The sequence below is a fragment of the Dama dama genome, chromosome 11 (genome assembly GCF_033118175.1).
Source record: "Dama dama isolate Ldn47 chromosome 11, ASM3311817v1, whole genome shotgun sequence".
Lineage (NCBI taxonomy): Eukaryota > Metazoa > Chordata > Mammalia > Artiodactyla > Cervidae > Dama > Dama dama.
In genome coordinates, this window is record NC_083691.1 from 31,300,632 (window position 1) to 31,322,537 (window position 21,906).

Here is a 21,906-nt window from a genome sequence, read left to right on the forward strand (position 1 = left end):
CAAATAACATGTACATTAATTTCTCTAACATGGATACATAGCAGTGGAGTTACTGAGTCATAGGTCTATTTTCACCTTTACTAATTAACTCCAAATTGTTTTCTTAAACGGTTGTACCATTTATACTTCCACCAGGGATGTATGGGTTACCATAATCCATGATGTTATCAGACTTCTTAATTTTTGCCAAACTGGTTGGTGTGTGACAGTCTTTCCTGGTGGTCTTAATTTGTATGACCCTGATTACTTGAATGCCCTTAATCTATTAGTGCCTATTTAGACTTCCTTTGTGAAAGGCCTATTCAAGTCTTCTATCTATCTTCTGTTAGGTAATCTTTTTTCTTTTCTTTTTTTTTTTTTTTTTAACCTACTTAAAAGTCTAGTCAAGTCACTACATTGTAACATTCTAAAACTTCAAAGCTAAGACGGGATCTTGAAGAATTCTACTGATAACCTCTTCAAGAGATGACACAGACTCAGGAAAACTGGCCTGCTGAGGCCCCACAGAGAACTAATGTGGTGGGGAAAGAATCCAGGTGTTCTAGTATGAATGCCACAGGGCTCCTTCCTCCTCAGGCTTCTGAGGTCTGTTCCGCAGCTGTCATCCATGAGGCTGCTCCTTTTCTCTCCACCTCTCCAGCCTGCTCTCTATTCCACCCTCTAGACCGCTCTGCATTCTCTTCACCTCAGGAAAGGCCAGCGTGGCCAGATAAGCACTAAAGTCTGCTCCAGCCTCCCACAGAAACATGCTGACTTTTCGAGCTTGAACATCCCATACAGTGTGCCTCTGGAAGGATGGGACCCTGTTGTGTTTTGTCTCCTGAAGAAAGGGACCGGAAACGCAGGGCAGGACAGGAAAGTAGACACCCTTACCTGTCAGTGCCATTGAGCCCCGAGCTGGAAAACACCTGCATCTTCTCTAAGGCCACCATCGGAAAGCTGTCGGGACAGATAACAGCACATACTTGGACCCAGCCAAACACTGAGGTGACCTGGGCCTTTCAGTCCTCAAAAAGGGACAGGATCTGTCCTGGGATCACAGCCAACCAGTCTGTGAGAAGCCACAAACCCTGATTCCCATACAAGCCTTTGATGAGCCCTAGAGACAGATGGCCAGCTCACTGCAGGCCCGTGACCTTGAATCAGGGACTGGGGAGGCGGGTGGGAGGAAGGAGACCATGCGGATCTCCAAACTGGCTTCATCTTACTCGTGTTGCTGGAAGCGTTTGCGGTCGTAGTCATCAAAGATGGGGCACCAGGCGTAGATGTTGATGACAGCCACGGCACCCGCAATGAGCAGCATGAGTGTGAGCTTGACCATGTGGCTGACCTGCACCAGCATGATGGTGGCGATGAGGGACAGCACGGCCACGTAGCTGTAATACTTGGGGTTCTCCACGCAGCCATCTTCCACCTGCATCTCTGCGGTGCCATTGGTGGGTCCTGTGTAGTACTGGAGACAACTGAGCTGGAGGCCAGGACCATGAGTGGATGGGGAGAGCATGGGATGCAAGGGGACAGCAGACACTGTTAAGAAAAGGCTGGGCCGTGGCAGCTGCCACGTCCATGGCTCCCTCAGAAACCCCGAGCAAGAAGGGAAAGTTTACCAGGGGACAGTAATGCGCAAGTCAGTAATTCCTGCTAAGAGCTTTCCCATCATCTCTGATGATGATCATGGAAATTCTCTTGTGTATTCTGAGTACGGTTACCATCATGTAAGGGGCTTCCCAGGTGGCTCTAGTGGTAACCTGCCTGCCAATGCAGGTTAGACGTGAGAGATGCGGGTTCTATCTTCCTGAGTCAGGAAGATCCCCTGGAGAAGGGAAGGGCAATCCACTCCAGCATTCTTGCCTGGAGAATCCCATGGACAAGAGGAGCCTGGAGGGCTATAGTCCATGGGGTCGTACAGAGTCAGAGACAACTGAAGCGACCTAGTACACACCACACACACAATCATATAAAACAAACAGGCCGCCCTTGGCCAAAGGAGCAAAATTAGCAGGTGGTAAAGCCAGACTAGGAATCTGGGGTTTAGGTTTTAAGCCCAAGATGCTCTTGCTCACATTGCACTATTGTCCCAGAGGAGTTCTGGGTCAGCCAGTCAGCCCCCTCACAGTTCATTGTGAGGGCAGCCAGTCCCCGCTCAGAATCCTTTCTGGAGTCTGGTTGCCAGTCCCGCTGCTGGGCAATGTGGTCAATGGAAAGTGCATCCATAGACCGAATCAGACCTACTTTTCTTCACTTTCACCCCCTGGCCATTATCTGGCTTTGGGAAAGCCCTCAGCATGTGACTCTAGCGTGGAGAAAGTCTTACACTTAGCCAGATTTTCACCCCTCCCCTGGTGATAGGACCTCCTGCTGTCCTGCAAGTGTCCACAACCCTGCTAGATAGCGGTCCCCAGACCCAGACATCAGGTTCCAGGGGTTCCTGACATGCAGGAGACCTGGGCCTTCTCTTCCCTGCACTGTGGGCACCAGCTACCTGTGGGCACGTCAGGGCTCTGAACCCCACTCCTGTTGAACTTGGATCGAATGGCCTAGGGCTTCTCACCTATATGCTGCTGAATAAGTCTCCATGCTGAGTTTTCTCCTGTGCTTCAGTGTTAAAGAGAACAACACAAATAATGTTTTATTTTCAAAGTAGGACTCTTAAACTAAGAGGGTGCACCTAATGCTACCAACACTGGAGGGAGCTGTGAGGCCTGACAAGAGAACACCAGTGACAGCTCTAAGCGCCCAGTGCTCAGTAACTGTCTGGTGGCTTCCCACAGCTGTCCCTCTGCCCCTTCACGGAACCTGCAGGAACTGGGGAGAGCAAATCTCACGTGAGCTCAGTGGCTCAGTCATGTCCAACTCTTTGCAACCCAATGGACTGTAGCCCGCCAGGCTCATCTGTCCATGGAGATTCTCCAGGCAAGAACACTGGAGTGGATTGCCATGGCCTCCTCCAGGGGATCTTCCCAGTCCAGGGATCGAACCCAGGTCTCCCGCATTGCAGGCAGATTCTTTACCATCTGAGCCACCAGGGAAGCCCCAACAGAGGAGTAAATCTGCCACCAGCTTCCTGGGCTCAGTGAGGCAGCCGCCTCCAGTGACCCACCTCTGGAAGGTCTGGCCTCGCTCAGATGGATGAAGGCCCAACAGGAGCACTCCTCTCGGGGAGCAGGTTTATCTCCCTTGTCCTGCTGGATGCCTGACACTAGCCTCACTAGGGGACACTTAAGACATGCAGAAAGCTTAGAGTACTGGGGCCCCTGAGCAGTGAGACATAGAGGAAGAAAACAAAGGATAGGGTTTAGAACTGCTTCCATTCACTGTGTTACTAACTGGCTGTGTGACCTAAAACAACTGACTTAACCTCTCTGAGCATCATTTTTTCACACGAAAGTACAGATGATACCGACCTCTTGGGATTATTATACGGATTAAATGAATCAACCTACGTAAAGCCCCCAGCACAGGTCCTGGAGCTGGGCTCCTGGATTCGGGAAGAGCAAGGAGCTGGGGCAGGGAGAGGGGCAGCCTGGGAGGTACCCTGGGGAGATGACCCCGCTGGTCAGAATGATCAGTTAGGAACCCAAGTGCCACTCAAACCTGTGTCTAGCGGCCAGCGTGGATAGCTGGGGGGACAGGGTGGGCTGGCAACTGCTCAGGCAGGTCAATTCAGAACCCTCCTCTGAGAGTGGGCGTCCCTTCAGCAGGACAGCGGGGGCTCACCATGTCCACCACGTTTGCCATGACCAGAATGAAGATGGCCAGCATGGCCCAGGTGTTCCTGGCCCAGCGTGTCCGATCGATCCAAGTAGAGAAGGCCACGAGCTTCTTAGGAAAGGCCTACAAGCATGGAATTTCAAGGGCCTTGAGCCTTGACAGCTTTCTCCTTTGTAAACATGGCTGCTAACCACTCTGCTTGCTCCCACACTCCCCAGGAACCTGGGAAGCAGTGCTGTGCGTGTGCATCAACCAAAAGCCGAGCGCGGCGGAACTGAGAAGGCACATGGGTCCCAGCTCAGCCTGCCGGTGCTGCTGGAGGTGTGGGTGACACACCGTGACCCAGATATCACAGCCCTTCCCAGAGCCACTCGGGGATCAGCCCAGAGCCTGTGGGTGGCCCTCCAGCAGCTGTCCACTCCTGGCCTCTGGGTGGTGAAGCCAGGTCAGGGGAGTTTTCAGGGCCGGCTGACTTTGCCTGACTCCTCCTGCCTTCCCTGGGTCAGTGTACCTAAAACCCCCAAGTTTCTTGTGAGTTACCTGCCAGATTAAATTTCCTAAAATGCTGCTTTTCCCTTGTCATTCTGATCAAAACCTCTGCCTGGCACCCACTGCTTATAGGAGAAAGTCTTAATCCCTTGTGTCTGGCTTTGGGTCCTTTGCAATTGGAGCCAGTTAACCTTCCAGCCAGGCCTCTTCTGCTTTTCCACACAGGTTCCCATTTATCTTGATACAGGCTCCCTCACCCTTGTGTGCTCAAGGGCCTGGACCAAAGAGGGTGCAGAGCCAATAGTGAAGGAGTCTGTCATAAATGAATGGATGGGTGCCTGAACCATCGCGACAGGAGTCATCTACTTGTCAGGACCTGACAGGACCTGACAGCTCCATCAGCACCCACGCTCACCGGGAGTGATACTTCCAGACAGCTCTGAGCCAGGAGGAGATGTGCTTCTTACCCGCGGAAAGATGGCAGCCAGCGAGCAGATCGTCAGGATCAGGAGCAGAGCCTCCCCAACCACAAAGGTCACATAGTTCGTCATAAGCCTGTAAGAGAGAGAACATGATGAGGAAGGGCCCGGGGCGGGGGGCGGGGGGCGGGGGGAGGCACGGGGTGGGCAGGGGGCTTAGTGAGCTGGGTCACGGGCCAGGAGAACAGAGGAAGGGAGACAGAGGGCAGACCCTCTAAGTGAGGCCAAGCCTGTACCCTAAAAGTTCCATGTGATTTCCCCTCCACACAGCTGTGTGCAGGGTCTGGGGAGACACAACCCTCCCCAGCTGTAACTGTTCTTTAGAGGCATTTCCCAAAGAAGGGCAGACTTACAGATGCCCTGGGTAGAGCCCAGTAAAATCTGGGAAGGGATTCTTAGGAACAAGCCTTCTGCCATGTCACTATGATGGAAGGAGAGAGCATGGAACAGAGCAGCTTACGGCCAAGGGCTGCTGAACTGACAGTGTTCACTGCATCCCTAGACCTTAACCCTAGGTGCAAAGTAGACAGTAAATATTTGTGGAGTAAATGAATGAATTTGGTCCTCACAACAATTCTGAGTTAGCCAGATATTATTATCTTCAGATCATTAGCATCCTGATCTTTCACTTTACAAGTGAGCAAACGGATGCTCTAGGAGCCCTTAGTGATGTATCCAAATAGAACAAATAGGCGATAAGCCACACCCAGAACCTAGGACTATGTGACAAGTCCAAGGCTCTTTTAAGTTCCCCAAACTGTGATCAGAACAGGGCTCCACACCTCTCCCGGTGGGGAACCCCTGAACTGGGGCGAACTGCTGATCAGCTATGGGGAAAAAGCAAGGGAGTGGGCAGTCATCCTTCAGTTCAGGCTTCAGCAAGGATTGGGGCAAGGATTCCCCAACACCCTGCCTTGCCCTGGAGGACCTCTCATAGCTGTGAGAGGAGACAAGTCGACAGCCAGAGCCTGAAATCTGTCTTTCCTAAGATGAGCCAAGAAAGGGAGCCAGTGGGCCATGGTGATTGAGGTTGAAGAGCATCTCCAGCCCATCTCCTTGTCCCAGCACCACTCAGGCCCGCCCAGCCAGATGTCCATCCCCTGGACCCCTCCCTTCCTCAGCTTTCTCAGCCCTGATGTGAGCTCCGCTTTGACGCTAGTTCTATCCCAGGACCCAGGGGCAGAGAGAAGGAAGGGGGTGCAGGGCGCAGTCCCAGCATTCCCTGGGCTGCTCTGGGGGTGAGGCGTGAGGAACCGAGCCCGAGGCCCTGAGTTAGGCTCCACCTGAGACCCTCTCCCCTCTGGCCTCCAGCCTAGGTAGCTCGTCCCCTTCCGCCCTGCCAACTGTCGGGCCTGCCCTGCCCGCCCCTCACCAGGGGTCAATGAGGATCTCCACCGCGGCCGTGCAGAGCAGGACGACGCAGGAGCAGCTGAAGGCAGCCCCGCTCTGCTTCTCCTTCTCCACCGAGTAGCGGGTTTCCATCTCGGGGTCCATGAACCGCATGGACAGGAGGAAGGTGTTTCTCTTCTTCACTCTGCAGTGCAAACAAGCCCCATGAGACACATTTAAGAAGACTAAACTTCCTGGGCCGCATGCCAGGGCAGCTCAAGGCTAAGACCAAGGGGCCGGGTGTCCATGGGGCCGCTTACACCTGGGCAGACTCCCGCTCCAGTAGCGCCTCGTTGAGTAGCTGGTTGAGCTCATGCTCGTCCTCAGAGGCGTCCACCACGCGATCAGCCAGGTCCTGAAGGCGCAGCCTCCGGCGAGGGTTGGGGAACGAGGGGTTGTCGGCCTGCAAGGCAGGGCAGCTGAGTTGGGCGGCAGGTGGGGTGGAGCGGGAAGAGATTGGGGAGACACACAGTGGTGTTGGGGGAAAGGAGAACAGAAGGGATCACAGAGCACCGCCCCGTGGCTCTCAAAACCATCTCCTGGGGAAAGTCTTCCCAGTGGTCTCACGTGGCTCCATCCTGCTTGGGTCTGAACCCAAAGCCGCAGGCCTTCCGGCTTTCCCTGAACTCACCCAGGCCCCGTGCCCCTAACAAGAGCTCTGCAGTGACCACCCACTAATGGTAGTGTGGGGAGCAGCCACCGGGCTCCTGAGCAGAGACCTGGAGTCACAGATTGCTGGCAGCGTGGTGCCAGCACCTTTTGCTATGAGGACAGCGGTGTCACACACCCGTATGCATCGGCATTCTCAGGGATGTAAAAGACCCCCAGCCCTCGGGCTAAAGGGAGCTCCTAAAAGAGCTCAGATCTGGCTCATCTGAGGGGAGGAAGATCTGAGGGGGAAAGCAATGCAGAGAAACCAACAATCTTACTGCCTGTGGGGCGGTGGGGCTGGGGTGCCCCCTACCATTTTTATTCCTGGTCACAAAGGAAAAGCATCAGCTCCAGACACATGACTCCAGACCAGGACTACATAGCCATCAGTCCAAACAACTGGGACCAGGCTCGTTGGGGCTATCTAGATGGTCCAAGAGTCTATCCTGAAGCCAGAACCAAGATGCCCCGGTCTGGAGCTCAGGCATGCCTCGGGTGGAGCCTGACCCATATAATCCACACTCCTCCAGCCCCAATTTCTTCTCTGTAACACAACACAAATGCTCTTTTCCAGCACCAGGAACCTCCGTCCCTGAAGCATATCTGAGAGCAATGCGACACTGGCTAATCGAGAGGACAGAAGAAATCACAGGCTGCTGATTAAGCCTCTGTGTCCTTCTTGTTAGTGAATTACACTGCATTGGTATTCCACTTTCTATCAAGAAAATCACAACAAGGAAGAGTTACTGAGCATCGTGGTACTCAAGAAAACCCAGTTTTTCTTCAGCCCCGTCCACCCTCTTGTCCTCCAGCACCTGATCTACAGGCACAGAGCAGTAGAGACCGGCGGTACGGCTGACCAGCTCACAGCAGCCTCTGCAGGGCCGAGACCCGTCTCAGCGCTTGCCTCTGTCAGTGGATGTACTGGGGAAGCTCTTCAGTAATGGACGGATCCTGGACACTCTCCCAAAGTGGACCCTGATCTCAGGGGGACAGCGTGTTAATTCCTTTGGAAACCCTCCATCTGAGCACAGGACTTGCGGGGTTTAAACCTAGCTCGAGAGGTGGGCACAGCCCTGAAGGCCCACTTCCAAAACAGTCCAATCCTGGAGCAATGTCCGCTGGTGTCCTCACTGCCCTCAGACCCACAGGGTTAGGGACATCAGAGCTGGACCAGGCCGTGGCAGTGGGCACGTCTTCTGACCTTAGCCACCCGATCCCCAGTAACTGAAGAGGGGCCAGTGAGACCAGGTTGGGGGGGTGACCTGCCCCGGGTTACGCAGTTCCAAGGATGGAGCCCAGCTAGGGGCCAGGCCAGCCCTTCAGCTCAGAACTCTTCACCTTCTGCCTCCCCATCTCCGCCCACATCCCAGGGCTCAGCCCCACCCATACCTGGGCATCTTGCTCCTCCAGCTCCTCAGATATAGAGCCACTGGTGTGAATGCTCCCGTTGGACTCCTTGGTCTCAATGAGGGCAGGGGAGCTGGGCTTTGAGGAAGGCAGCGCTCCGTTCAGCAGGGCCTGCAGCAGAAGGGAGGGGTCATCAGGGGCCCCCAGGCACTGCCAGCCGCCCACTCTGGTCTACTCTCTGGTTTGGAATCTCCCCACCAGAGTTCAGAGGCCTCATAGCCTTAGAAATCTCACTATTTGTTTCCTCCTCCAGAACATCCATTTTAGAATGCTGTAATTTTCTAGTATTAAATTTCTAGTAATACAATTTCTAGTATTAAAATTTTTCCAAGCAGAGAAAGATCCTATTGTTCTAATTCTTATTTCTAAGTAACTGAGGGATATAGAGCTTCACAGGGATCATTTTTGGGGTAGAGAGCCCTGTCAAACGCCTTCCAAACATCTGAATAAATTCCATAAACCAGTTTCCCCAGAGATTAGTACTTTTCCTTGACAGAATAAATGAGATCCTCTACATAGGAACACAGTCCACTCATTCATTTACTGAGTATTTATTGAGTAGCTACTGTGTGACAGGAACTGTTGTAACTTCTGGGGACACAAACACAATGTCCTGACGTGGGAGCCCACCTTCTAGTGCGGACAGGCAGACAGCGGTGAAACAAAGAATAAATGATTACAGGAGGTCTGAGAGCAGGGCCTGGAGAGGCAGGGGAGGCAAGGGAGGCAAGGGACACGGCGGTTCCTGGGGAAGTAAACTGTAAACGGAGGCTGGGGAGGAGTCACTGTGAGGATAACATTCCTGTAAACACGTGAAGGAGCACATTATGCAGCTCTCAGACAGGTTTTGGGGAGTAGGAAGCCTGGAGTGGACGTGCACCCGGAGTGGGTGTGCAGCCAGAGTGGGCATGCACCCGCAGGGTCTCAGCAGCAGCCAGGAGACGGGCACTGCCCCAGCCGAGCGAGTGAGTAAAACGGGTCGGGCGGTGAGGACCTGCGGGATGGGGTTCCTGACCTCAACGGACTTTGGCTCTTCCTCCGAGTGAGACAGGGGCCAAAGGAAGATGATGAGCTGGGGGGTGGTGACATGATTCACCCAACATCCCTGCAGGATCACTCTGGTGGCTGTGAGCAGAGAGAGGGCAGCGGGGCAAGGGCAGGAGCAGGGCGACCACCCTTGGGGGACCACCGCGCTGACACAAGCATGAGACGACAATGGTGCAGAGGGGACATGTCTGCCAGGGGTGAGAAGAGGGGGCCTAGAGGTAGATCGTGCAAGATCGTGTGGATTGTAGACAGGGGGCAAGGATGTCTTCAAAGGTTTGGGGCTGAGCAGTTAAAAGAATGGAGTTGCCACTGATCGAGATTGGGAAGACCAAGGAAGAGTGGGTTCTAGGGTAGAGAGAGGCTTGGGAGCTCGGCTTTGGACCAGTGGGCTTCCCAGGTGGCGCAATGATGAAAAAAACCTGCCCGTCCATGCAGGAGACACAAGAGATGCAGGTTCAATCCCTGGGTTGGGAAGATCTCCTGGGGGAGGAAATGGCTACCCACTCCAATATTCTTGCCTAGAGAATCCCATGGACAGAGGAGCCTAGCAAGCTACAGTCCATGGGATCGCAGAGTCTCGGACACGACTGAGCATGCATGCGCACACACACACAGAGATGGAGATTCACACGTGGCTGGAAGTTTGGTGCAAGGATGCCAGTGGGGCTGAGATCGCAATCCGGGAGCTGGCTGGCGACGGCATTCAGGACAACTGAATGAGACCGGCAACAAGGTCCATATAGACGGGAGACGCCTTTTCAACACTCGGGAGGGATTCGTTGCAATGACTCTTCTCACACTCTCCTCCTATCACTCTGTTCAACTAAACCATGGGGAGAGGTCACTGCAGATGGAATGGTGTCTGCTCCCGTGAGGCCCAGAGAAGCCCCGTCACCTCTGTCCCTACTGCTCCCTGTCACCACTCACACATGGCTCATGCGTCAGCTCCTCTATCTTGTCCGTGCTCGACTGCTTCCGACTCACTCCCTGCTGAGCAGGTTTGGTGATCTGCTAGCTCGGCCTTCTCAGAGCACATCTAGAGCAGGAGAAGTTTTACACTACTGTTGAGCTAATCACAAAGGCTTATGATAACTGTGCTAAGCTGTCAGCACAGTTAACACCCACTGAGGGCTGACAGTTGCTGCAGTGACCGGTAGAGAAGACAACTAACGGATACGATCTACAGTAGCCCAGCATCTAAGTTCCCCGAGAGAGATGTGTCACAGTGCTGGGCATGAACTGGATGCCTGACACAGATCTGACGAGTGTCGTGTGACAGAGGGTTCATCTCATAAACAACAAAGTCTACAAATCAAAGGTGCAGAAAGTCCTCAGAGGTTAGATACGAATATGCCCTTCACAGAAGAGAAGCCCCAGGCTGACAACCATGTGGAAAGTGTCCAATCATGCTAATAACTGAAGAAATGCGATTAAAACAGTGAGATACCCTGGCTTCATCTTTCAGATGAATGAAGAAAAAAGTGAGTCAAGAACCAGCAAGGGCCCAGAGAGGTGGCAGGAGGTGGGGACATGGGTTAAACTTACATTGTACAGAACCTTTAATCCAGCTTTTCCACTTTGAGACATTTATATTTTTCAGGTAGGGGCATCTAAGAAACAGCTGAAAATCAACTTTACAAAACACTGTAAACCTGGATTGCCTCAAAATGTCAGTACAAGTTTTGAAGGGAACAGTGCCCATGATTCCATGAGAAATGGGTCGGCTCATTGGTCTGGCTGGAGCATTTGGGAAGAAGTCTAACTCCCGTCCGTGGGAGGCTGTCGCCTGTGCTTCCATCCTGCATGGTGGCATCCGGGTCCCGGGGCCCAACAACTCAGACTCCGGAGCCTCTGTGCCAGTGTTTCAAGCTACACATCCATGAACTCAACTTTTCTCTAATTGGAAAACTGAATAATGAAAAACAGCTTCATAAACATGCTGCTGCCAAGCCAAGATCCCACCCGTAACCCTCTCGGGGGTGTCAGGTGCCACAAACAACTCCTGACTCACGTGATGCACCATGCAAGGGTGGACTGAATAAGAAAACACAAGATTAGAGCAAACGGGACTATGTGTGGCTGTCACAAAGATACATTTGACTGCTGCTCTGTGACTTCAAGGTGGTCCTTAGGACAAGCAAATTTGTGTAATTTTTTTTAAGGAGTAACATTTTAAAATTTACTAAAAACTTTTTTTTGGCCAGAAACTATAAATGTTCCATCACTTCACAAATTAGCATCTTACAGAATTGCTTAGAAGAAGATTTTTAGTTTGTTCTAGGGAATATGTTGAAGTTCCACGTGTAACACTCGTAAAATATGAAGACTCAAGAATTCTGTGACCGGGTCAAGTGTCATTTCCTGGGGCTCCACTTTCCATCCTGACATTTCCTAATTTTCTGCAGCACAGCTTTCTACTTTTTCTGAGTTCTTTAGAGAATTTCCTGTTGCTCAGACTTTACCCTTGGCACAAAATACCTTGTACTGCCCTTTGCTCTAACACTGCACCTAGAGGACCTCTCATGGTTCTGCCAACTCTTCTACAATCTCATCTCTAGGCCTGGGGGGTGGGCAGAGGACTCACCGAGCCATTGAGGCCGTTTTGGGCAGCTGTCTTCTTCACCTCTGGCTTGGAAGCGATGATGAGGTAGGTCTCGATGCCCTTCTCTTCCAGGTAATCACAGCGACTGCCCCCCTCACCCGGCTCCACGTCGAACTCTCCTTTCAGGCAGTCCATGGTGCTCTGGGAGATGTGCACGCGCCTGGGTTCCGGTGAGAGGGGCCCTGAGCACAGGCCAGGCAGCCCCCACCCTGGGGCAGCCCCCAGCCCACCCGCTGCCCCTGGGACACAGCAGTGACCAGCAAGTCCTGCCATTAGCTGGCTGTGTGCGCAGCCCTGCACCTCCCCCTCTCTGAGCCTCAGCGGTCAATCCGTGAGATGGTCTGTCCTCCCAAGCGGCTGAGGGTATCAGATAAGATAAGGAATTGAAGTCTGCTCTGAACATGAAGGTCATAAGGTCTGATTAGTATCAACCCAATGTGAGTCTCAGCTGTACCACCAGCTGTCAGGGGGTAGTAACCCATGTCTAGGGAGCCACTTTGAGGGAGAGAATTGTGACTGCATCCGAGGGAAGCCCCTGGACCCAGGCCGGGAAGGTTTGGCCACATCCCTGTCCATCCTGAGGACAGGGCCTGCCCCGCTGACCCCGACCAAGTCTGTAAAGAGCTCAGTAAGATGTGCAGGTGCTTCAGGGCCTGTCAGGAGACTCTCACAGCTAATAACGCCCTCCACTGAGACCTGCGCCCTGCAGGAGCTATGGGGACCTCAGAGCCCGGCAGCCCCATGGCAAGCAAAGGGGGAGGGAGGACAGGGCCCGGGAAGAGGAGCTGCTCCTGGGTGCGGAGGCCTGGTTCTCCAAGACCCCTTGTCCCTTGTCTGGACCACAGCCCTGAGGGATGGGAGGGACGGTGGTCCCTTCCCTCAGCCCCAGTGCCCATCCCCACCCTGGGAAGGAACACGCACTCACCCCGGGATGCCGCCAGCCTCCATCTTGTTGGCCACGGTGACGTCGGTGGACCACACATCGTACTGCCAGCGTTTCTGGCCGAGGACACCCCCCAGCACGGTGCCCGTGTGCACCCCCACTCGCATGTCCACCCCAGTCTTCGTCTTTTCCCGCACATACCTGCCAGGGGCCCACACAAAGGAGGGCGGGTTGAGCCTGCGCCCAACCAGGCGGCCAACCCCCCCCCCAGCCACTACCAGCTGCCCACGTCTGAGTCACCCACTACTGGGGTAACAGCAGGGGCCTGAGCCCACATTCAACAACCTGTGTGTGATGTGGGGGGAGACAGGGGGCCGGAAACAGCAGAGACCCTCTGCCCCAAGGGACCTCTGACTGCGCTCATCCGTTCCCTCGTCCATGCAGCTGACATCACCTAGCGCCTACTGTGTGCAGGCCCTGTGCTAGGTGTGTGTGCGTGGAGGGGGCCACTGCCCGCCTGAGACCTCCAAGAGGAGACAGACGTGAATTTCAGAATTTTGCCCAACCGTGATGGGAGTGGAGGTGAATCTCTAAATCCTGAACCATGGTCCCCAGGGAATGGCAGTCCTGGCTTCTCTCCAGGCAGTCCTAGAGGAGGATGCTAACAATGCAAAACCACCCCCTTGGACACACACCCAATTCCCAGACTCAGCAAGGTGCTTTGGGGGGGCTGATGCCACTCAGGGCCCCCCAGAGGCCTTGAGGGGACAGCCAGGAGCATCCCCCAGGGATCTCCAAGCTCAGGGTGCAGAGACTGCAGCGGGAAAGATCCTGGGGATGCAGAGCTCACTGCCCTCAAGGCTCCCGGCCTTGTTCAGAGCGGAGCTCTGAGCTCAGAGGCCAGGGTTCCAGGCCCGGCTCTGCTGCCCAAACACCTGTGACATCAGTGGTCACTCCCCTGCTGCACTCGGACTTCCTGGTTCAAGAGACAGGCATGGGGATCTCTGAACTTATCTGTCCTGGGGGGGTCACGATGAGGAAACACAGGGAGAAGAGATGGGGGGACATTTGGGAGGAAAATAAAGAAAATGTGAGGTGGAAGCATTTCGTGATGAGGGCACCTCCCAGCAGAACAAACAGCATGGCCTAAGGCTGGAAAAGCCTCCATCAGAGGCTGCACCCATGTCATACCCTGACGGACCCTCTTCGGGGGCCTGGGTTGCACAGGGCCCACCAAAACAAGACAGCTCGGAAGTTGGGCTTCCCCGAGGGGCCAGGACCCATACTCTGGGAGCCCCTCTGTCTCCCGCCAGCGGCACCCCACTTACGAGATGGCCTCCACCATGGCGAGCCCCATGAGGATGGAGCAGACGGCGTGGTCCTCGCGGTAGTCAGGCAGCCCACAGATGCAGTAGTAACAGTCGCCCAGGATCTTAATCCGCAGCTGGTGGTATTTCTGAAAGGGCAGGGTGTGGACTGGGGTCCAGGGGCACCCCCCTCCTCGGCGAGGAGGGGTGAGAGGCGAAGACCGCTGAGGAAGGCTGGATGGGAGGAAGTCGTGGGGGCCAGGGAGGAGGGGGAGAGGCAGGCCCAGGCCTCGCGGGTGCCGCCCGCCCCCCACCGTGGAAAGCCAGCTGAGGGGCAGGGTACTTACAGCCGCCAGCTTGTCAAAGCGGGCAAAGAGCTCATTGAGCAGCTTCACAAGCTCCTGGGCGCTGCAGGCTGAGGACAGCTGGGTGAAGCCCACGATATCAGCAAAGAGGATGCTGCAGGGGAGGAAGGCCCAGCGGTGAGGACGCAGATAGCAAGCCGGGCTCCACGCTGCCCACCGCCAGCTCCCACTCCAGCCCCCCGGCAGCCAGGTCCTTGCTCAGGCCCCAAAGTGGTGAGACCCTGGCACATCCAGGGTGCATTCAGGGCTCTGGCCTCTAGCTTAGCTTGTCTGTGGTGTCTGTACAATATTGGGCCTGGACCACACGGCCCATCTCAGGCCCCAACATCCGGCAGCAAGGCAGCTCCTGCAGGGGCTGAGGTTCATGCTGTGGGGAGGGGGTGCGTGTTTCTAGTCCCCAGGAAGACTCTCGGACCCCACAGTCCTCAGTCGACCCGCCAAAGCCCCCATCCAGTGCTTGGAACCCAGGCCCGTGGCCGGCACACCTGACGTTCTCGTGGCGGTACATGTACATGGTGTTGAACTGCTGCTGGTCCTTCTGGCTCTCGTCCTTCTTCATGTCCTTCAGCATCTCGTCAGCCACGTGCTTGGGCAGGATGGAGAGCATAAGGTTCTCCTACGGGGGAGGAGAGGGTGAGCGGGGAGGGCAGGACCGGTGTGGACAGTCTGGGAAGAAATGCCCCAAGCCTGGTGACAGACGTGGGCCAGGAACCAGGTGACCTGCCATGGAGACCAGGCAGGGCAGACCCCATGCTGGGAAGCGGCTGGAGGCCCAGGACAGGTCATTTCCTGCCCTGAACAGGCTGAGTGTTGAGACCTGAGCGTCTTCAGAGCACTGACGGGGCTCAGAAACCTGTGGAGAGACTGAGTGACTTGAAGCACTTAGAATGGTGTCTGCACACAGCAAGGATGCCATATACCTTAGCTGCTCTTGGGTCACTTGATGTGAAGTGTCACTAAGGCACCGAGACAGAAAGTGTCTCAGAAAGACAAGGTCTACACTTGCCCGGGGCTCCCAAGCTGACCACAGGCGTACTGATGACAAGCTCCAGGGGGTTTTCAGGTCAGCAGGAGACCTTCCGTCCCTCGACCAGGCCCTGTGAGCTCTGCCTGGTCCAGGTGTGATGATGAGGGCACACAAAGAAGGATCCTGCCTTCCATGTTCGTCTCAGCCTTTTTCTCCCCCGGACATATACATGCGGGGTGCACAGTAATACCAGGAATCAGCAGGTGTGTGAGGGGCTGGGGAGGACATGCCAGGCTGGGAAGGGTGGAGAGGGACCACAGGACACCAAGGATCAAGAAAGTCCAACGTGGTGCTGCCCGTCTACTGCAAACTCCGCAGCCCCTGCCCACATGGTCAGGCCTCCCCCACACCCTCGGACTCTGCCCCAAACTCAGTCCTCCAAAAAAAGACTCTCTGGGCTCCCTGGGAACCTTGGGGACATCAAGATACAATCTAGTCCTGTGCGGTGGCTGCTCCTGGCACAGTCTGGGCTCTAGGACTGTCAACCAGGGCCGGACAAAGGCAGCAGCTGAAACGCAAAGCATTGCAGCTCTGATGCCCCAAACCCGAGTGCCTCGAAGACAACAGAGCGAGGAGGTCAGAGGCTCATCTCTGGGGAGTGCCACTGGGGGAACTGTCACTTTTTGCATCATATACTTCTGTAGCTTTTTACAAGAGAATAGATGCGTTCTGAAAGCAGATCATCACTCAATGTCAAATTGTCAAATAATAAGAAAGTGGCTGTGTTGTAAATTACGGCTACCGATCTTCCTGTGCCGTGTGAGGCAACCTCGTGGTCGACCAGAAACAGTTAAGCAGGCAGAGTCTACTTTAATGTAGGGTCGGATAAGGGGCCTCCCAGGTGGCACTGGTGGCAAAGAACTTGCCTGCCAATGCAGGAGACGTAAGAGGCATGAGTTCGATCCCTGGGTCAGGAAGATCCCCTGGAGGAGGGCATGGCAACCCACTCCAGTATTCCTGCCTGGAGAATTCCATGGCAGAGTCTACCTTAAGTCACTCTGATAAAACAGGTCTTAAATAAGAAGTAGGCGTAGTGTACACAGAAGAAGGGACAATTTGTCAGATGAGAAAAAATGCAGCAAAGGGTCTTGATGGGAAAGAACATTCTAGAAGGTGGAGGGCAGGGCAGGAAAGTGACTGAGTGGGCAGTGAAGGAGGGGCTAGGCCCATGTCACAACCCCGGGACTTTCGTGCCAGCCAGGCTCTGCTCTCTTCCTCCTCCCACCACCTTCCATGTCAGATTTCACATCCCCGGATGGCTCTCACGGTGTTCTCCTCTGTGGCCCCAAGGCCTCCTCCATGTGACCCACTTGCTTTCACAGCCCCGACTCCCCCTGACTTCCCTACTGGCCCCTCCTGGTAGACAAGCTGGACACCATCTGCTTTTCTCTGCATGCCTTCCTGCCCTCTGCTCTGGTGTCACCCTTTCTAGAACACCCTCCCTCACCGACCTGCCACCTCCCCAGAGCCCCCAGCCCCTGGCCAGGTGTGTTCACCCTGCTCCTCACTTATACCCATTTTACCAGTATCTTCACTGATGCTGACCTTGTTTGCCCTTACATTTCAGAGATTCTAAACCCATTCCTGGGTCCTGGCCTCTTTTAAGACTGTGTGATGCTAATGATGGATCTTTCCGATAAATCCTCACATACACACAGAAAATTCTTGACAGTCACTCTCAGAGTCCAGGTAAAACTCCTTCCTTCACGTCCTTGGAGGAGGGAGAAGCTGGGATCCAAGTGCACTTGCCAGGTGGGCCTCACAGGGGGCGCAGGGGTGGACAGGACAGGGGCCACCCAGGGCAGCCTCAGGGGCCCAGAGCAGAGAGATATGGCTTGGTCTCCCCAGCAGAGAGGCAGAGCCCTACCCCACTCTTCCTAAGATAGCAGTTGCTATATGTTTTGAGAGACATAAGAATATTTCAAGCCTCTGACCCATTAATGGCTCCTCTGGGAATTTATCCAACAGAAATAATCCAAAAGAAATAAAAAGATTTATGTGCAAGAAGAACCTCACTGCAGCATCACTTATACTCGTGGAAAAACCTCTAAGCAGCCCAAATGTCCAGAAAATGGCTCATTAGATTGTGACACATCCTCTGGATGGAAGATTATGAAACCTTAAAAATGACCTTGATGAAAACTGTTACAAGGAAATAATGAGAAAGAGAAGCAAGACACAGAACTGTATTCTGTGAAGGTGATGCTGGATACACGTGCATCTAAACAACAGCAGAAGGATATATGCCAGACAGAAACGGGCAATTCAATGTGGGAGATCAAATTAGGAGAAAATTTCAGATGTTTTTCGAAACTGCTATATGGTGTCATCTAGAGAAGGAGGTGGCAACCCACTCCAGTATTTTTGCCTGGAGAATTCCACAGACAGAGGAGCCTGGCAGGCTACAAGTCCACAGGGTTGGCAAGAGTCAGACATGACTGAGCAACTAAACCTACCTCCATATGGTGTCATACTGCTGAGGCTTTTTAAAATTACGCTTTAAACTGGAAATAAACACAAAACTTCCTGTTGCCGCCAGCTGTGACCTGACCCCAGCTTGTCTATAGCTACCACAGTTTTCTTCGAAAAGGACAATCCCTGCAAGGCCACTGAGCTAGCTCCAGACTCCTGTGTCTGTTCGGGTCTAACCTGAGAAAGAAGACCCACGGCCAGGTACGAAACAAGCAGGAGACCACAGCCCTGCAGCGAAGGGAGGAGGGAGGAGGCAGTAGCCCTCTCTTAGGAGCCATGAGACAGAAGCAGCACTCTGGGCTGCCTTCTTTCTGCAGTTCTCAGAAGACAGCAACTTGCCTGGCAAATAGATGCTATTGACCAATATCACAACTGTCCCTCTTTCCTAAAACCTTCCCTCCTACCCTGTATTTTCACAAACGTGTAAACTACCTCCATTCTGCAGGTGCCCGAATCGAAGTGTGGAGGGTTAGTGGCTTGTTCCAATTCCTCGGGCCTCATGGAAGACCCAGAACTAGAACCCAGGGATCTTTGACTGATGGAATCAGGGGATTCTTCTTACCCAAGGGACGTTGCTCTGCTATGAATGCGAAGTGCCCGAATCTTATCTAGTAAGGAGCTCACCTGTGAGAGAGCCCACCAGAACATTCTGTGAGCCCCAGTCCCCGTGGTGCTATGTGGGAGGGTGGGTCCTCTGTGGGTGCCTCAGCATGGTGGCCTGGGGCACTCCAGACCGCAGCTGGGACTCCTCCTGATGGTCAGCAGAGGAGGAGGAGGAGGGTGCTGCTGAGGTGGGTACAGGAGAGGCCTGGGCTGAGTCCTGGGCAGGCCTCACCTCCCTCTTCCCCATGGGCTGAGGGGAGGAGGGGAGAGGGGCCAATGCTGTGAGCTCTGCCTCAGCGACGGACAGTTGGCTCTGAATGTAACCCACAATGAGGGCCCTGGGATACTGGCTTACCCCAAAGCTGTGAGAGATATCAGCTCCGGCAGCTCCAGAGAGGCTCGCCAGAAGGGGTGCCAGCAGGACCCCCCTACAGCGCAGGCGCAGTGAGCTACCACTGGACTGACCACAAAGGGCCCAAAGCACCTGCTTCCTGCTGGAAGTAACTCAGCACTGCCAGGAACAGCAGCAACCTCTGGGGACTCCTCGGGTGTCTAGGCTTTAGAAGGTCCCCTGGTTCAGCTAAGCCCACCTCATGAGACCCAAGGCTTCATGACCCCGAGTCTGGCCTGCAGACGGGGGCCTGAGGCTCACCCAGCAAGGCCCAGGATCCTCAGCTGACTGGGGACCACACTGAAGTTTGTAAGCACCACTTTAGAAGCATTTGAGAAGGACCTGAAGGAAAGGAAACTGAGGGGAAAGGCACAGCCATGATTATGTAGTGAGGAGGGGCTTACTGGTGCACCGAGAAAGAGAGCCTGATGCTGAAGTCGCTGCTAGAGACCCTGGCCTTCAAGACCATGCTCACGCAGCAGGCAAAACCATCAACCGAGACTTGAGGATTAGAAAGAAGAACACTTAAAACCCAGAGGACAAGGTAGCAGCGAGATTCAAGTCAAGGTGGAAATGACAACACACCTCCAGAAACTTGGACTCATACAGTCAAAGATGCAGAGGTCCAGCCCCCCACCCAGGCTCCTCTGAGAAAGACAAAATCCACTGATGATCACAGTCCCAAAGAACTGGGAGTAGAAGAGGAAGATGTGATCAGAGTTTATCAGGAACAAAGAGAAGGTGCAGGGGGAGGGTATTCAACAATTTGGATGATCTTTTCATTTAAGTTTTCTTCTCCATTAACCCTTTTTAATTTTTTTTTAATTTATTTTTTTTTATTATTATTATTTATTTTTTTTTTGTCATACATTGACATGAATCGGCCATAGATTTACACGTATTCCCCATCCCGATCCCCCCTCCCACCTCCCTCTCCGCCCCCCTTAGTTTTTTGTAACATTTTCAAAACTGAATTGAAACTATCACCTCCACATCTTTAAAACTCCTGGCATTTTGAATTCTAACACTCAGCATTCATTATCAGGTAAATTTCTATGATCCACTCCAGACCCCTTCCTATCATCTCTCCTTTTATAAAAAATGACATGTGCAGAGGCCACTTTTCTCAGGACTGTGCCTTTTCAGGCTGGTGGTGCCCGGAAGTTCTAACAAGAGCCTGCTGGACATTTGCCAGAAACTAGACTATGGGAAAAGGACATTTCCTTACCTTGAAGCTACTTTTAAAATCTGATGGTCTAGACTAAAAGAAGGAATCAAAGTTGGAGGTTGAAGACAGATGTGGTGATAATAATGACTATCTACATAACAGGCTTTGCTAAAGAGACAAATCATTTTAAAGGTTTAAAAATCTTATTGGAACAGAGAAGAGTAGCTGAAGGGGGTAGAGCAAAAAAAAAAAAAAAAAAAAATCACTGAGCTGGGGTCGAGCTTCTAAGGCTCCTGTGACCCAGGACATACACTGCCCCTTTGGCCTTGATTGCTCATCTGTAAAATGGGTTCTCTCTCGGTTCAAAGTGGAAATCCTTCCAGAAAGAAACTTCAGAAGACACATAGGATGTATTTATAGAATATCTGGATGGGACATCACAGGACAATTGCTGAATATGGATTTTACTCCATAGTGGTCTGGTAAAATGTACAGGATGAAGTTCAAAGTGGGTAAATGTAATAACCAACTACAAGAGAAGAGAACTGGGCAGGCACAGTGTATCAACACTGGGGGAAAGTCTAGCCATTTGAGTTGCTATTAGATCTTAAATGAATCCACAGCATGAAATGGTGCCTGCACAAGCCCCTTGGCCCTTAAGAGATGTTAAGGTCCTGAAAGAGGAGGTGGTGGAGCTGCTGGGTCCTCCACCCAACAAAGAAACAGATCTCCTGGGCAGTGGTCAGCAAGTGACCGTGAGGTGAGGGCGCTGGAGTTGGGGCACCTGAGGGTGGCTGGGGGTTGGGGTTGGGGGACTGGGAATCAGCCCAGGAAAGGGAGGGTCCTGCAGCCTCACAGAGAATTCAAGTCCAAGGAAAGCTGTTGTGTAGAAAAGGGATGTGCTTGCTCTGAAGGCCCCACAAGGGAAGACTGCAGCGAACAGACTGTTGCTTCTAGCGGAGGCAGAATGTTCTAAAAGTCAAAGGAGTTCAAGTAAAGAATGTGCTGCCACGAGAGGTGGTGATCTCTCATCCTCAGATGCCATGTGAGAAGGCAGCAGGAGGGGGCAACCACCAATGGAGGACTGGCCAGCAGATGGGGATTCAGGGATCCAGAGGCTGTGACGTGGTTCCACACGGAGAAAGAAGGCAGGCGAAGAGCCTCCCGTAGCCCTTGTCCAGCCCTCAAGCTTTGATGCTCATCCTGAAAACACACAGCAATGAAAGGCAAGGCCCTGACCCTCTGGGCAAAGAACCAAACGAGGTCCAGAAAGAGAGAGAAAGTCTCTAGAAGGCCTTATGAGTAGAGCAGAAGACTGACCTTGTGAGTAGAGAAGGACCCAGGCCCACTCCAGGGGCGGGGGCTGGGTGAGCAGACTCGGGTCGGGTGGAGGTCCTGGTCCCTGGGGGCAGAGACCATAGTGACCCCGGGCAGGAGGATCGGCCTCCTGAGCTGTGGTCTCCTCATCTGTAAATGGTAACGTGCTAAGCTGCTCAGATGAGCCCTGGACAGAGCACTGTGAGCACAGCCTCGGCCAGGCTCGGGGAAGGGACAGACCAAGCGCCCTTCTCCTTAGTGGGGACTCACGCCAGGTCCCACCTTCCTGCTGCCCTGGGATTGAGACAGAGGAGGGGGCCAGCACTGCTCCCAGGGGCCCTGCATGGTTACAGCTGATACTCTGATGAGGCAGATTCACGAGTTAATTACAGCAGCGTGGCCACCAGGGACTGGGATAAATGAGCTTGGCTGATGAGAAGCTAAGTTTCTACAACATCCTCGTGAAAGGGACAGAGGGAGGGAGACAGATTAACTGTGGAGAGACCGACAGTGCCCAGGTGGTTGGCATGCGTGTGTGTGTGTGTGTACAGTGTCCATATGAAGTAAGCATGTTAATTCTGCTTATCTAGTTAAA

The 21,906-nt window shown here is 53.5% G+C and overlaps 1 protein-coding gene and 1 pseudogene across 4 annotated transcripts in view; one reads left to right on the forward strand and one right to left on the reverse strand.

Annotated features, from left to right (window-relative positions):
- ADCY3 (adenylate cyclase 3) overlaps positions 1-21,906 on the reverse strand; it is an 82,596-nt gene that overhangs the window by 6,204 nt on the left and 54,486 nt on the right. For 3 of the 4 annotated variants that reach the window (XM_061154932.1, XM_061154929.1, XM_061154930.1), the window contains 12 exons: positions 14,819-14,949; positions 14,316-14,427; positions 13,990-14,117; positions 12,704-12,862; positions 11,761-11,938; positions 8,112-8,240; positions 6,329-6,471; positions 6,052-6,213; positions 4,668-4,755; positions 3,718-3,834; positions 1,209-1,555; positions 874-939 (listed from right to left, as the gene is read on the reverse strand). In XM_061154932.1, the coding sequence (XP_061010915.1) occupies positions 874-939; positions 1,209-1,555; positions 3,718-3,834; positions 4,668-4,755; positions 6,052-6,213; positions 6,329-6,471; positions 8,112-8,240; positions 11,761-11,938; positions 12,704-12,862; positions 13,990-14,117; positions 14,316-14,427; positions 14,819-14,949 (1,760 nt within the window). The remainder of the gene's footprint in view (positions 1-873; positions 940-1,208; positions 1,556-3,717; positions 3,835-4,667; positions 4,756-6,051; positions 6,214-6,328; positions 6,472-8,111; positions 8,241-11,760; positions 11,939-12,703; positions 12,863-13,989; positions 14,118-14,315; positions 14,428-14,818; positions 14,950-21,906) is intronic. The other variant, XM_061154931.1, reaches the window with a different exon arrangement.
- Positions 19,294-20,758, forward strand: LOC133064217 (small ubiquitin-related modifier 1-like; annotated as a pseudogene).